Below are 15,437 nucleotides of genomic sequence, written 5' to 3' on the forward strand. Positions count from 1 at the left end.
TCAATAGGGTTCGTCCTTGGGCCAAACAAAAGATCTTTGCAAAATTTCATCTGGATCGGGCAATAAATGCGACCTGTACTTTGTTTACAAAAATACATGGACAGACGGACGGACGGACATGCATAAATCGACACAGAATGTGATTCTATGCAGACCATAAAAAGGAACTATGGGTCTATCTCGTTTCCTTTTGCCTGTTACAAACAAATGCACAAAGACATAATACCCTGACCACCTTGTGGTGTAGGGTATAAAAATCGACATTCACACTCATTAGCTGAACTTGGGATTCAAAGTTTCAGTTTTTATGCAAAGCGGACTTAAGACATTCACAAAAACGGTGCTACAATCGAGCACTTGCCAAATTGTCGGTTCACACAGTCTATCCTGTGTAACCCGTAGTGGAATTCTCTAACTCATTTTTTGAGTAACCGACAAAAGTCGGAAGTTTCGGCAATTAACGAAATTTGTCGGAAAGTAAGCGACGAAATCAAATTAGTCGCTAAGACCAACCGATAGCAACAATGTTGTCAACCTTAACTTCTTATTTACCTCCACCACATTCAATGCAAAGGTAGATTGTAATACAAACAAAATCATTCAACAACGACAGTTTGAGATATATATTCTTTTTATTATATTTTATAATTCGATTATATTTGTATGAATTAAATATTAAGTTTCAAGAGAGTGGTTTATTATAAATTACCAACTAATTTTAGCAAAATTAAAAAAAAACAATATGAAATCATTAGCAATACAAAATGCTTAAGCTATTTTAATAATAAAAAAATGAGTATGAGTTAATTAATAAATATAAGCATGTGGAAAATGGTGAGTATTTTAATATAACGACAGTAGTTCACCAACATACAACGCACGCAACTCAGAACGAAACATTCCACAAAGGACTGTTGGGCTCGGCCCACTGAAAATCGTACACTCCATTACTGGGTTTGATAATATATGTCGATACAATTACGCCTAACAGTTTTCCGAAGAATGAGGAAAAACAGAAACAAAATGTTATAGTACAACAAACAATCAATTTATAAATAATAAAACGAAACAGATTTCCTACTAAATAACAAGGACAAATTCTGTAAGCAATCTATTGTTTTAGAATTATAAACGTTTCTTAACTAGGACTGTGATATTCAGTAAGAAAATATGCGTTCATTCTACGACTTTCTCTCATTCCATTATTATTACGTTTTTCTTTTGGGTTTTAGTATTTAGTTTTGTTTAGTGTTCAAGTTAAAAGATTGAAATATTTCGGTATCATAAATTGCTTTGTTTAAATAAGTTATGTCATTGGTGTACAGACGAAATACTTATATTTGACAAAGGGTAGCTCATGGCCTGAATGCACTATGACAGGCTCGCGATCTAGTTGCAATAGCATGCCACGACAAGCGATTGTAGATTGTTTGTTTTATTTACGGCTGCTATTTTCTTTAATATGCTTAAAAGAGGGAGAGAAAGCAAATGCTTCTCCTTAGAGAGTTTAGTGCGTGGTTTTGCCTTGTAGAGATTCGGGAGAGAGGGGGCTTTTTTCCATACCATCTCCATTTTACAGAGTGTGGCATTCAAGTAAGACGACCGGAATATAAAATACTCAGTGTTAGTTAATGGCTATAAACCCTATCATATTTAAATATTGGATGGATCTAGGTGTGACTTTCCTTTTTTATTTGAGCCAATTTGGCCTGTATGTGTTGTAATCGATTGGGAGACATTTCCGGTTTCTAGAGAGACATTAATAAAGTAAAAACAAAAAATATTCATCAAACAAATTGTTTCAGTTGAAGTTTATTCCAAATATACTTACATCTCTCCTCATCACTGATACTTTTTGGGCGTTCATGGAATTCAAGTTGAGATTCTCATCCATCACCTTGTTGTCCATCATTGAAAAGTGAGAATTACTGCCAACAATGACGCCATCAGCATTACGATGAGGCGCCAAATTAGCCTTTGCTCTCAAGTGGTTCAGTCTGTCCATCCAAAAGTCGGGATCTGGCTTCACGCCGGAGGAGTTTTCTGATATAGTAGGAGATTGTTGATTTTGGTAATTGGCATCTGTTAGATACGAAGGGCGTATGGCTTTATTTTCAAATCATACCAAATGTGTTGTTTGCGTATGTACGTGTGAATGTGTGTGCATGTGTGTATTAACAGGTGTTGGCGTAAGCCAGAGGAGTACATACAAATGTGTTAATAGTGAGTACACTGTGTACAGAGTGGAGCTTTGATATGTACACTTACCCAGCCGATTGTCACCCATTTGCGAAGCCAAAGCAGTTTGGACTGCACTTCCATCACCAGCGGCGCGTTGTATTTCAGCTAAGCCCTCTTCAATATATTTTTGGAAACTAGGACTGGCTCCTTTGAGGAAAGTGGATACATCGATTTCTGGATTCTTCATCTGTTTTAGATAGATAGATAGATAGATAGATAGATAGATAGATAGATAGATAGATAATATGAGTGTGATCCCATTGAAAAGCATGTTATGGTCTATGGAAGAAGCATCTTACCTTAAATTCGTACAATTTGTTCAGACCCAGCTGTTTTGTGTCTTTGTCAGATATCAATTTGAAAATCTGCGACATAGTTTCGTGAGCTTGGTTTGAAATGCGTTGTTTGGCTAACATATCTTTGGAAGAGACAGAACGTTGTGGCGACGAGCTTGGTAAGTTTCCTTCCTTCTGCAGATTCTATAATGACACAGGACAAAGCAAAGAACAAATGTTTGAGCGCAAAAACAATGGCAATGGTTCAATATGGATACCTTCAGAATTTTTATTAAATACGCGTGGAGTTCAGAATGCGTAGGAATTTGATTAAGGTGTTGAAGTATGGCATTTCCCTTCACTTTTGCCATATTATGAATAATGGTCTTGACTGTCCTAAGGGGCGTGTCGGAAGGCCTAGTTTGCCACCAAGAACTGGGCAAGGCTAACATAAACTCATGAACCTCCAACATAACAGCATCATAGTTAAGCTCATTGCTCCGTTCCGGCAGGGTTTTAACATTGCGCCATATACATTTCATCAACAGATCCGTGAATTTCGGTAGTCCTGCCTCGGGGCAAGTCTCGCGTAAGAGACGTATCAGTGCACTACAAAAGACAAGGCGCCAATGACTCGCTTGTTTAATATTAGGGGCCACACAGAGCTTACCAGTTCATATTTGTAAAGTTGGACTTATCCAACACCTTGACACAGATACCGTTGATAACTTTGTTGTACTGCCCATCGTCGCCAGTATTAAGTTTTTGGTCAGCCAATAGGTGAAGCAAGACCGACATAAGATTTTTAATACAGGCAACACTTAACGTTTTTCCCAACGTCTTCGATAAGAAAAACGAGTACAAAATCGAAAGCAATGGTTGGTAGACCACCAGAGATTCTGAAATGGGAATTTGTGAAAGATTCTGCAAAACAAAAAAAAAATGTTTAGTCGAGAGTGCTAAAGTTTGATTCTCAAGGCAGTGACAACCTTCAACTGGGCGAGCACATTCTGTATGAAAATCTCTTCATAGTCTCGGAGAACAGCTTGCTTCTCAGGAGAATCTATAATCTCTTGGAGTTCATTGATAGCAGCCCTAGCCTTTAAGGTGTCTGTGCTGCTTGTGGCCTTGATGATTTTGATCAAATGAGGGTCATGCTTGGGCAATACATCCGCCAGACTTAAAAAATAAAGAAACAATTGCATTATACACATTCAACATACCACAAATGATTTGCATACTTGGCGGAATTATTTCCAAATGGCTGTTGGTATAAGGCTGCGTTGAACTGTTGCTGCTGTTGCTGGGGACTTAAATAGGGCGATACATTGTTAGCCATAATGCCGCCATTTCCTGCTCCCATTCCCGATGACGGAGGAGGCGTTGTGTGATTCTGTTGCATGTAACGAGAACGAGCCAAAAGTTGTTCAAACTTTTCCTGTGGATACCTAACGCCATCCTTAGTTGGCAGGACTTTTATCGGTTCAAAGAGCAGGGATATATCCACATTTGGTACCACAACTTTCTCGATTTGATCTACACGAACCCAATCCTTTTCAATTTCTGCAATTTTGTTGGGATCAAGGCCGAAGGGCCCAGTTGTTTTTGGCGGTTGTTGTTGCTGCTGTTGTACCGTGGCAATGGGAGAAGAGTTCGGTTGGTCAAAAGTCCTATAGAATAAAACGAGACCACGGAACCGTTAACGAAATTGGCTCAAAAACATCTAATTGATTTCAACGAACACGTAACCGCTAATAGAGAAGCAAGATAAAACATCGTATATACGAAACCAAAGCTCAAACATTGCCAGACACTCGTGAACTTAACTCAAAGGTTAAATAGTTTCAGAGCACATGCAGAGTGAGTTTTAGTTAAGCAAAGCGGCAAGGCAAATATTGACTACGAACCAATATGAGCAATTTCAAAAATGGACTAACGTCGAACATAGCCGACAACCAAATACTTTACACCACCTCAAAGCATATTACATATTAATATTTCCCATAAATATTATAAAAGAGAATCTAAGGAAATCTGTGTATGATACGTGTTTTCATTAAGCTTAATTGGGTCCCAGGACATACTAACATGGCGAGGAAGAAGTGAGTAGAGGTGGTTGTTCACAGCCGATTGATGTGCAGCTTGGTGAGACTTTCAAACCACCGAAGCAGTTGCTTCAAAATCGAAGAGGCTAGTAGAAAATGACACACAGAAATCCCGGTTGTAAGGTATCTAAAGCCATCTAGTAGGTAATTCCGAGAAGAACCTGCCCCCTTCTATTAATTGGCAGATCTGATCTAGGGCCGTTGCAGTATTGCAGACTATGTGAAGATCAAAAAGAGGCAACGATGACATAGGCAAATACGAGACATAGGCTATTTGGTACTTGGGTGACAGAAACCCTAACGATCTTCTCAGACCTTTTGCTACTAATACATTTTATAATCCTTTCCTCATTTTTTTTCTTTGTTCTCTACTCTATAACTTTCTTTTTGATCACCATTACTTCTTTTTCCTAGAATGAAACAAAATGGACCAAAAGTCTCGGAGTGAAGCAGCTGCCGACCCATGTAGCTGAGCAAGTTTAAATCAAACCAAAATAAGGATTAAGGTAAGGATTTTCGAAAGTGTTTAAGATCTACTTTAGTCAATCCCCTACAGAACAACGAACGATCTACCAAAATGTCTACTGCATCATTACATAGCGTAACATTTTAAGAACATAAAATTAATTTGGTTTATGGGTACTACCTAGTGGTGTAAAGCATAAACAAATGCATAATTTCTATCAGAACGACCAAGACCAACGAACATATCACAACAATTGTAAAGAACACCAAATTCATATAGAATAGATTTGAACGAAAATATAACGTAGTCCATCAGATACAGGTTAATATTATGATATACATAGGTATAGACGTGAAACAAAACGTGTGGACAAAAACACAAAAACTAAAAAAAAAAAACAAAAACAAAATGAAATTTACGCTTGTCGTATGAGCGATGTTGCGCACACATCTCTTTCTTCCAACGAGCTATTAATTGCATCATTCGCTTCATAATCAGAACTAAAGCAAGAAATGAAAAAAGTTAGGAAATAAAATTGCAATATTGGCGAGCAAGATTAGAAAATATTTGTATAAGTACAATCAGTTCCACCTCGAGTTAATTGGATAATGGCAGATTTGTCAAACCAACATTCTAACGACTCACTTACCTCTGGTTGTGTTCTTCAGGTGGCGGCAGCTCGTCACAACCGTTTGTCGAAGGATCCTCAATTTCAATACTGTCCTGTTGAACTATTTGTGCGGCTGATTTTGCACTAGTGTTTGCCTCGGGAGCTTTCTTTTGAGGCTTTTTGGCTCGTTTAATGCGTTCATCGAGCATAGACAAATCCTTGTCATTCATTTGACCGATGAGTTTGTAGATCTTTTCCCCAGCTATGAAGTAAGCTTGGACCACACAGTTGAGAGCGGCATTGCGCACGCTGTTATCGCGATCGGATATGTGACGGGCGATCTCCTTTAAAGCGACTTGTTGCGAAGGCTGGCAAACAGTTAAGCCGTAGCTTTCAATTAAATAGCCCAGTTCATCCAGGCATTCTGTGCGTTGACGGGCGTTTTTGGATTTTAAACCTTCCATAACATAAACAAATACTTTGGCAAATGGGTAAACCAAGAGTATTTGTCGCAGTAACGATCGCACCCCATTGCGCACAGCGTCTTTCGGATCGCCCAGCTGAAATTGATGACATGTTGTTAGTGAAAAACAAATGGGTCCGTTAATTCTTTGGTGTACGCACCTTTAACAGGAGGTGAGGAATAAATGAACTGCCCTCATTCTCTGCCAAAATGTACTCGTGTTCGACTAATGCCAAAAATACTTGATGTAAATACTCAAGACCCTTAATTAATACTGAAGGGTTGGTATCGTAAAAGCGCAAAGAAAGCCACTTTAGGATCAAGTCCAAGTTACAGATCAGTGCCTTTGGATTTTGGGGCAAATCTTCCATTAGTGATTCAATGACTTTTAAATGATATCTTAAAAAATATTTAGATTTGTTAGATATACATATTCAAAATTCGAGAGCATTAATACCCACCTAAAGTCATCGTGGAACATGTTGGCCATTAGCCCCTTGTTGACATTAGCCGTTGTCATTTGTTCTCTTAGCAAATCGATGAATTCTTCTCTGGGCGTGGTGAACGTCCACTTAAGTACTCGCATTTTTTGCTCGTCAATTAGTCGTTGATTTTTGGTGTTGTTAACGGCTAGAAGTGGGGAAGTGTCAACGTCTTCTTCCTTCTTTCTGGACGATGATGAACTGCCGCTCTTGGCAGCAGATGCGATCTTGCTTGCAGGTCCCTTCTGGGGGCCAGCAGATGCTGCTCCCCCTCCGCCACCCCCACGAATAGACTTTTTAGTGTCTTCCACAATTGGCGCTTGTTGCTTACCCTTTGGCAGGGGTTTAACAGGCAAATTGGGTCGCGCTTTATCTAGAGCTGCCTGTATGTCTTTTTTGGAAGCGGGTTTTTGTTTGTCCAAGGCCTTTACCATAGCTTCGAATCCCAAGTGAATCATAACACCCAGGACGGCCTCGTTTGAGTTTTTACGCACGTCTGCATTGCGATCGCATATGTGTGCATATAGGTGTGGAACCATTGCTGTCAACTCATCCTTTGGTATACTTTTAGGTGGCATTTGTGGCAGTCTCTCGGCTAACCAGGCCCACAACTCCGATTTCAGTGTGGGAGATCCTCCTTTTAGTGCATCGGCAATCATTTCGTTTTCGAAGAACTCTTTGTAGCCGCCTTTTTCTCCAAAACTATTTATGCAATTAAGAGCTGCAGCTCGGACAAAACTTTTGCTGTCCCCCAAAGCGTGCAAAAAGCCAGGGAAAAGCACTCTCACGTGGTTCTTACATCCTGGTCCCATTGCATTAGCCAATTGCTCACAAATCGCCAATGCAGTCTGAGCTATCTTGGCATTTGAATCCAACAAGCGTAGGGCTAATGCTGGCGCCAGATCGCCGATATTTGGCTTAATCAGCTTAGCTTCACTTATTATGATTTGAAGTTTATTGAGACCTTCATTTCTAGCCTTCCAATCCTTGTCGGACATTTCCTTTAACAAGGCTTCTGTTATTTGAGGAGAAATATCCACTCTCGGCAATAAATCTGCAATGTTCATTGGTTCTTGGTCTTCTTCATCATCTGCACCTGTATCGGCGTCAGCATCGCCATCGCCACCACCAGCGCTACTTGAAGCGGATTTCTTTATTCCTCTAATCGACTTAGGTGGCTTCTCTCCCACGTTCTTGTCAAATTCTGCTTGTATTTGAGACTTGAGAGCGGGCTTTTCCCCATCAAAGAACATCATCAAAGCATTTCCCATATACATGGACATTGTTCCGACTAGACCTATCGCCGCAGTTCTAACCGTTGGATTGGTACTTTGAACTGCCTTTCGCACATCTTCAATCAGCAGTTTTGGTTGTAACTGGAAGCCAAATTCTAGAATGGACTTGTTTACCCAGTTAATTGCCTCCGATTGAACCTTCGGAGACTTTTGTTCGAATGCAAAGGATAGTACTTTGCCCACAACGTACTCAAGCTTAGTTGATTCAGCAAATGCAGACAATACGTCTGCAGCAGCACCTCCATTTTTGATATCCGCCAGTTTTTCCGTTATTTCATTGACAACGACATCAATTGTGGTTGCAGTTACTGGACAGGTCTCCGAAATGGTTCGTATTATGTCCAATTTGAATTTCAAAACTTGGAAATTCATTTCTTTCAAACCAGGCTTGCGGCCGCTTATGGTTCTGATTAATACCTGAGATAGTCCCGGAGTTTTAGTATCAAAATTAGGCATTTCTTGCAGCAAACTTTCGACGGCAGCCAACCTATTTTTCCAATTTGAATCGACGAGTCCTGAAAGTATTGCGGGCGATAAAAGTTCCTCTGCCTTCCCTTGTATTTCCTCAGGTGCCATTTCCCTCTCTGTGGCCAATACCTTAGCAGTGCTTGCACTCTTTGACAAAGGGGCTCCGCTCGATCCTCCACTTACGCCAGCCTTTTTCGGTACCGGTTTTTTAGCTCCAGCGGTTGAAGGCCTACTTACTGGTTTCGGTTCGCTAGACCCGCCCTTTGGTGCTGCGGAGGTCGTTGAAGACGATGACTTGCTAGCTGGAACTGACGTTGGAGCTGTTGCTGGTCTTTCTTTTTTGATTCCGGCTATTTTGACTTTGATTTCGGCCTTTTCTTGACATTCTTTAATTTTTGCCATTTTTAATGCGTCCACATCAACCAGGAAAGGACCAACTTGTTTCTCCCCCATCAGTTTCAATAGAGTTCCAATTGCATCAGCGGAACTGTCCCTTACAGTGGGATCGGATTCATTCAATGTTTTTATTAAGGTCGATACAAAAAGTTTCAATAACTTTTTATTGATAGCAGTCGGCTGAGTTCTAGCAAATGCTCTAGCCAAAAATGCAGCCGTTTCTGACTTTACGCTGGGATTTTTATTACCCAATGACTCTACTATATGCTCTTGCATAGCTTCCAAATTTGTTGACGGGTAAATAGCGTCCATTGCCTCACGCAGTGCGGTAACAACATTCGCCTTCTTTTCCTTAAATTTCTCCAAAAGCGAAGGTATGCAAGCCTGCAAAATGTTAACTTATAAGAAGAGAACAATTCGCAATAAAAATGAAAAACCTACCATTGCATAAGGAGAAAATCGCTTTCCCAATCCCTTGGCCAACATGGCTAAGCATTTCGTAGCCATGGCCACCAAAACCACATTGGAATCTTTTGTGATAACTTTCTTTAATGCCGTAACCAATGAACCGTAGTCTCCGCTCTCCAATTTAGGATTGTCTGTTAAAAGTTTCTCGAGAGCTTCGAGCGATTCTTTTCTCAAAGTCCATTTTTTCTCTTCCAGTTTTTCGTAGAAATCTTTCGGCATTTTTGACAATATATCAACTGGATCTATAAGATCCATTGGGTCTATTTCTTCACCACCTGCATCCACATCGTCATCTGGGAAAGGTAGAAAGTAAAATATTAAAGCTGACGTACCAGATATCGTTATATCGGAACTTACCGTTTCCATTGTCATTGCTTTCGGCCGCAGCTGCTGATATTTGTTGCTGTTTTTCCTGTTGCGACTTTAAATAACGCGAAGGTTCAGCCTTTTCACCCTTAAGTTTGTCAAACTCGTCCTCCAATTCTTTAATAGTCACCTGTGGAAGTGATGATATCTGTTGCTTCATAGCAGGGCCAATCCATCTACCAAATTATAACAAAATTTATTTTGGATATCAATGCTTCAGTTATAATGGAAATACCTATAGATTTCAATGGCTAACTGCTTCCCCTCTTCCCTTACGGCTTTGTCACGATCACTCATCAAAGGTGCTAATTTTTTAATGAGCGGTTTTACGTTGACCACCTTAGAACCGAACTCTTTTAATGCTAGCGTGGTGCAGGCCACACAAGCTGAAACTATTTTTGGATTCTTATGCTCCATCCCCTTTACAAGCTCTTCCAGAACGGCTTCGTGCTTCTCAATTTCGATGTACATAAGGGTAACTTGGACCGACAGGTCCTTTGTCTTAGCCTTTGGCGCAGCTATGCATTTCTGGACGATGCCAGACATAACATCACCAACTGTCTTGCCAGCATGGCCACAGTTTTCTACAAAAATTAAAGCAGCCTCCAGTCCTTTTTCTTGCGCCATTGCATTCGAGTCGACCACCATTTTCTTAATCAGACCAACAAATTTCATCCATTCCGGCGACTTTTCATCGTCTATTTCTCGGAAAATTTTCGCAGCCTCTTCATACCCATCAACTCGAGCCTTCCACAATTTATGAACACATCGTTCATCCACCGGCAGCTTCTTGTATTCCGTGTCTTCTGCCATCTCGCTCAACCAGTGCTTTCAATATCGACGTTCAAAATTCAAATGTCCAGAAGTTTGTTAGTCGACTATTTCTGTATAAAAGGAAAGAAAGGCGTTAGAAAATGTGTCTCAATTTTTTCCACATTCACAAGTAATCATTCAAGCAAAATTTAATAATACCAAATAAAATACTAAGCGATGCATAAAATTAATTACTGCTGCTACCAAAAAAATCGCAATTGTCGTATGCCTCATTTGCTCCCAGGAAAGTATACTCCCAATGTGCCAAGCTGCAGACAATCAATGGTATTCAAACTCAAAATCTATGTGTTGTGTCTTTATTTAGCATTGTCATCGGGAAACCCACTGGGAATTTGGTCTATTTTTAAATATGGCATGAAAAACTTAAAATACTCAGTACTTACAAATCCACGCTGCTGTTCCCTCGCTTCTCCCTCTTTTAGTGGAAATTGTAGAAAAAAATAGAGTAGTGGCAAGAATATAGAAAACAACGATCGTCGCATCGACTTTTTAAAGATTTCAATGTTGTTGAGTACTTGTTTTGTCGTATGACCAAAATAAACATTATGAAGGGACTGCCGGAACCAATATATGTGAAGTCAAAATGCTTAAACCCAGGTGCGTTGAAAATATTATTGTTTGCCCAACCATTTTTAATAAATATTCAATCTATAACTACATCTTAAATACTTTTTGTTCTTTAGGTGTCACCCTGGTACAATAATTTGGCAATCAACTAATGAACGAAAAACCGATTAACTAGTATTCCAGGCTGTTAAAATTTAATTAAATTACACAAATTTAAAACAATCCCTTTATTTATAAAATCACGAAAAGAACATGAGAGGGATACTTCAATTTGCTCCATCGTACGCACGTGATTACGAATACTAATTTGAAACACATATCCAACTATTTTCCGAACAATACGCTCAATTTTATTTTTATTAACCTCAAATCCGTAATTAACGAAAGACATCAATAACGAATATGTTATTGGTTTCTCACAATTGTTGGTGAATAGGCTATAAAGTTTTCTAAGAATAATACAAACCTTATTTGAAATATCATTTAAGTGGCTACTGAAATTAAGACCTGAAATAATAACTATGCCTAGACATTTTATAGAATCTACAGTGTGAATAAATGTGGCACCAATGTGATTTCTGAAACAACATGAACCACGACTACGTGCGTGAATGCAGGTCTTAAAAGGATTATTCTCTAATTTAATTACAGGGAGTAATTTAGAAAGGTAGGAGTTTATAGCTGTGGCAGAATCATAGGACTTGAACAGAAGGAAATTGTCAGCCGCAATAACATAGGGGTTACAAATTGGGCTTCTTAGGCAGTAACTACATCATTAATTTAAAAAGGAAAGAGTTTCGGATATATAATGGACCCCTGCGGAACACTGTAAGTCACAAAGCCTATATACGATTCTAAATCTTTAATTGAAACATATTGTCTTCGTATTGAAAGGCATGAGTAAAATAATCGACATACAGTTTTAAAAGAATTTTGGATAAGGAAGGCAATATGGAAGTCGGTCTATAGATTTTATTATAGTTATGTACATCTTTGTGTAAAGTAATTACTTGTCCAAGTTTCCAAGCATCAGGAAATTGGCGATATTGCAGGAAGAATCTGTCCAGCCCAGTTCAAGATTTAATAACATTTAGAGATAATAGTAGCTCATGCTCTGTAAAAGAACGAAAAGAGAATAAATCAACATCAACAAAGCAATCAAAAGACAAGTTATCCGAGGGACTCATTAATTTCGTTGATTTCAAAATGTTCACGACCAATACATTTATCAACCATAAACATCCATATAAAAACGTTTGCCAAATCGGAAGGCAACCTTCCTAATTATTGCCTTAGCCGCTTTCCAGTCTTCATCACATGAATTCCTTGCAAAATACGGAAAATGACTTATCTCCCTCTTTTCTAGCCTGATTTAATTGAAACATGCGAATTCATATACAAATACTCATTGATTCTAAATTTATTGTAATCTTTAAATTCAATCCATATTTACATCACCTGAGATTTAAACTTAAAAGAAAGTAATAACAGCCTGTGGTTAGAAAACTATGGGTATTGAATTTGGCTTTAGAAGGCAACATCTTTTGCTGACTAGTGAGCAATGAGTAATGAATGTAATAAAGATCACATCTACATACAAGGGAGCGGAAAATAAAGGATTTTATTGTATCAAACATGTTGTAACCACTGCCACAATAAATGAAGAGTGAAAACCAGAAATGTCCACAAATAATAACTCACAAACCCCATAACGCATTTATAAGCATACACCACCACCACCTCTTGAAGAGGAACGATCATTTCTACTTAGGGTATAATTCGAAAGGCCTAGAGAATTAGAGTAAGTCTCAGATTTTCCCAAAATATCCAAACCACAAACAATAAAAATACGCTTAAACTCTTCCATTTTGGATATAAATTAAAGGGGCATCAGCATTTAGCATTTACATGACAAATATTAAGATTTCTCGAAAAAGAAGTAAAAATAATTCAATATAATATTATCCGTTGGTCCAATATTTATATTATCACTCGTGAAAATAGTAGCAATATTCATATCGTTATCAGTAACACCCTTTACACTATTTCATCAATTACGGGCAAGGTCCAATTCTTCCGGAAGGATCTGACTTTCGGGATGAGTAACCAATATATTTTCGTTTCAATTCTTGTCTTGGTGCGTGCAGGGTTTAAATGAATTAAAATTTTTCGAAGTGCTACTTGAATGTGTAAAGCCAGTGGTAAGTAACGAGTGCCAAAAATGTACCATTTCGATACGACACAAATGCAAGACGCTTGCCAAAAACAACAGTTTCACATGGAAAATTGCTGTCTCCCCATAAAGCTATTTCGTATTTGTATTATGTTCTCATTATGTCCTAGACTAAACACGAGTAATTTCATGAAATAATTTTTTAGGTGAAGCCTCACCTCCTTCACGTTCAGTTTCAAGAAATCTAATAAATACTCGAGTATAGACAAGGACTATGCATTTTAACTTTCGTGAAACACTGTCCGTAACGCTTGACACAAAGTAATGTGCTGTCCATCGACTTTACTGTTGGGGATGTACGTATGTTCTCTTCTCTCTGCTCTCTTTCACTCTCTTCAGAGGAAAATCGCATCACACCAAGCAAGTATCGAAATTTAACGGAAAAAAGCTGTTGTTGTTTGGCAATTACGGCAGAGCTTATGAATGTTGACAAAGCCTGCTTCCGCAGTTTTCTTTGTTAATAACCGAATATAAACAAACACGCATTACTGACATTAATTAAAGACGGTATGTGAGCAATCATTCGTCATCAGCCAACCACAACCTCTTGAAATGGTGCAATTGCAAATGAAAGAAAAACAAAATGACGTCTACTTACCGTTTTATGTTTTTCGCACACAACTCTTTCTGCTTAACAAAAAAATCTCTTACACTGTGTCGCTTGGTTTGGTCCGCTGTTAAATGTCTACACCCACAGCGTTTTTCACTTAAAATTTTATATTTTCGGCGTTTTAATAAGTAAGTTGCCCAGCAATTATACTCCTGTTCTAGCAGAAGCTAATTTGCAAAATTTTGCATTTCCTTCGTAATTTTACCAAGTTATTCGTCCCTCAGACGCACAGCGTAACAAACAGACTTCGATTTTTCACATACATAGAAGAATGAGAACAGATGCGAAGAAATGGAAATAATAGCAAACAACGACAAAACCGACTATGATCGAAAAAGTAACAATAAAAACAATACTTTTCGAACAGCAGACTTTAGAGAACAAAAACAAAATTGGTACCCTTAAAAATTGCTTCTCGACAATTAATTTTCTTTTAAATGAAATAACTAAACAACTGGAACTTGGCAACAGATTGCGAAGCTGGGTGAATTTTTAATCAACGGCAGCTCACTAAGTATTAGCAATCGGCGGCGGGTGTGACAGTTTATTCCAAATGGCGGCTAAGAGTACGTTTACATACCAAATCTCTATACGGGTAAATCCTGATGATTGACCAATCACAATAAATAAGACTATATAAAACCATCCTTAATTTATTGTGAGTAATAAATTATCAATGTTAATCCGGGTAGAGATTTTATATGTAAGCACACTTTAAAATATATTCTGACGTTTACACAGGAAAATTTTCTTATAACGTTACCTAAAACAACGTACAAAACTTTTCACGAATATTTGTATTCGGAGTCACCGTGAGGCCAGCTGTCGTCAAAACACAATTTTCTGATTAAAAATATATAACAATATATATTTTCTAATCTAAATATTCATCTACAACATTGGAATAGTGAAGTATATCGTTTTGTGTTTTCTTCCTTTTTGAAGGAGGTAAAATAGCTTCGTAAAACTACAAGAATACAGCCCAGAGGCTGCGCCCGCTTCTTGTCAGAATCATTCAAAATAAAAAAATTAATGAAATATCTGGATTTTCTTTCAAAAATATTAACCAAACTGTTCAATCTTTCAATTTCATGGCTAAACTGGTTAATAACTTTAATGCACGATCCGCAATGTACGTGTCTTACAGTCATTGGATTTGAAAATATTTTGTTTTCATTTTTAAAACAATAGAAACATACACAAAATTGGCAGACGTCGGGCACACTTAGAAAAAAAATTGTAATCAGCTGGTAGCTCTACCTTACTTTTTTATGGTACCATGGATTCCACATAAAAAAACTTTTGACAGAAAGAGAAGACTAACAGTACGTTTATTAAAAAAAATTGGGTTAACCCACTGGATTTTTATTAAAATATTCCTATCCCTTACATATACTTCAAATAAATCCTGTTAAAGTATGTTAATCCTATAAAAACAACTGAAAGCAACTGTGTGCTGGAGTATTTTAGTGTCAAATAGACTTTTAATATGCAACAGTTAGTTTTGTACATTTTTCATTAAAAAAATTTATATTGGGGTAAACTCGCGAAACAATAA

General features: G+C 38.1%; 1 protein-coding gene and 1 long non-coding RNA gene across 7 annotated transcripts; one reads left to right on the forward strand and one right to left on the reverse strand.

Moving 5' to 3' along the window:
- Window positions 1–613: 613 nt before the first annotated feature.
- On the reverse strand, window positions 614–14,360 carry LOC101899371 (protein mini spindles). Of its 6 annotated transcripts, none has more exons than XM_005186451.4 (16): window positions 13,868–14,360; window positions 9,871–10,519; window positions 9,627–9,811; window positions 9,243–9,562; window positions 6,622–9,185; window positions 6,322–6,559; window positions 5,737–6,257; window positions 5,507–5,587; window positions 3,758–4,186; window positions 3,506–3,695; window positions 3,187–3,440; window positions 2,795–3,125; window positions 2,541–2,720; window positions 2,269–2,428; window positions 1,832–2,106; window positions 614–1,748 (listed from the first exon to the last, which is right to left on the reverse strand). In XM_005186451.4, the coding sequence occupies exons 2-16, from the start codon at window positions 10,446–10,448 to the stop codon at window positions 1,671–1,673; spliced, it is 6,384 nt and encodes a 2,127-aa protein (XP_005186508.2). In that variant the 5' UTR covers window positions 10,449–10,519; window positions 13,868–14,360; the 3' UTR covers window positions 614–1,670. The 6 variants fall into 6 exon arrangements, with proteins under 6 accessions (XP_005186508.2, XP_058974009.1, XP_005186509.2 ...); XM_059118026.1 differs by having other exon boundaries at window positions 1,832–2,043; window positions 13,868–14,356; XM_005186452.4 differs by having other exon boundaries at window positions 1,832–2,082; window positions 13,868–14,356.
- On the forward strand, window positions 10,870–11,629 carry LOC109613218 (uncharacterized). The gene is made up of 2 exons (XR_002194866.2): window positions 10,870–11,066; window positions 11,153–11,629. It is a non-coding gene; the product is annotated as an uncharacterized LOC109613218 (long non-coding RNA).
- Window positions 14,361–15,437: the final 1,077 nt, after the last annotated feature.

This window comes from Musca domestica, unplaced genomic scaffold (assembly GCF_030504385.1).
Source record: "Musca domestica strain aabys unplaced genomic scaffold, Musca_domestica.polishedcontigs.V.1.1 12, whole genome shotgun sequence".
Lineage (NCBI taxonomy): Eukaryota > Metazoa > Arthropoda > Insecta > Diptera > Muscidae > Musca > Musca domestica.

What these genes read in the sequence shown, in the direction of transcription:
- LOC101899371 (XM_005186451.4), bottom strand. Translation starts at nt 10,448, where the DNA reads ATGGCAGAAGACACGGAATACAAGAAGCTGCCGGTGGATGAACGATGT. An exon ending in AATGGGTGACAATCGGCTGG is followed by an intron (nt 2,107 to 2,268) that starts GTAAGTGTACAT and finishes TTGAAAATAAAG; the next exon opens with CCATACGCCCTTCGTATCTA. An exon ending in TATCAGTGATGAGGAGAGAT is followed by an intron (nt 1,749 to 1,831) that starts GTAAGTATATTT and finishes ATGTCTCTCTAG; the next exon opens with AAACCGGAAATGTCTCCCAA.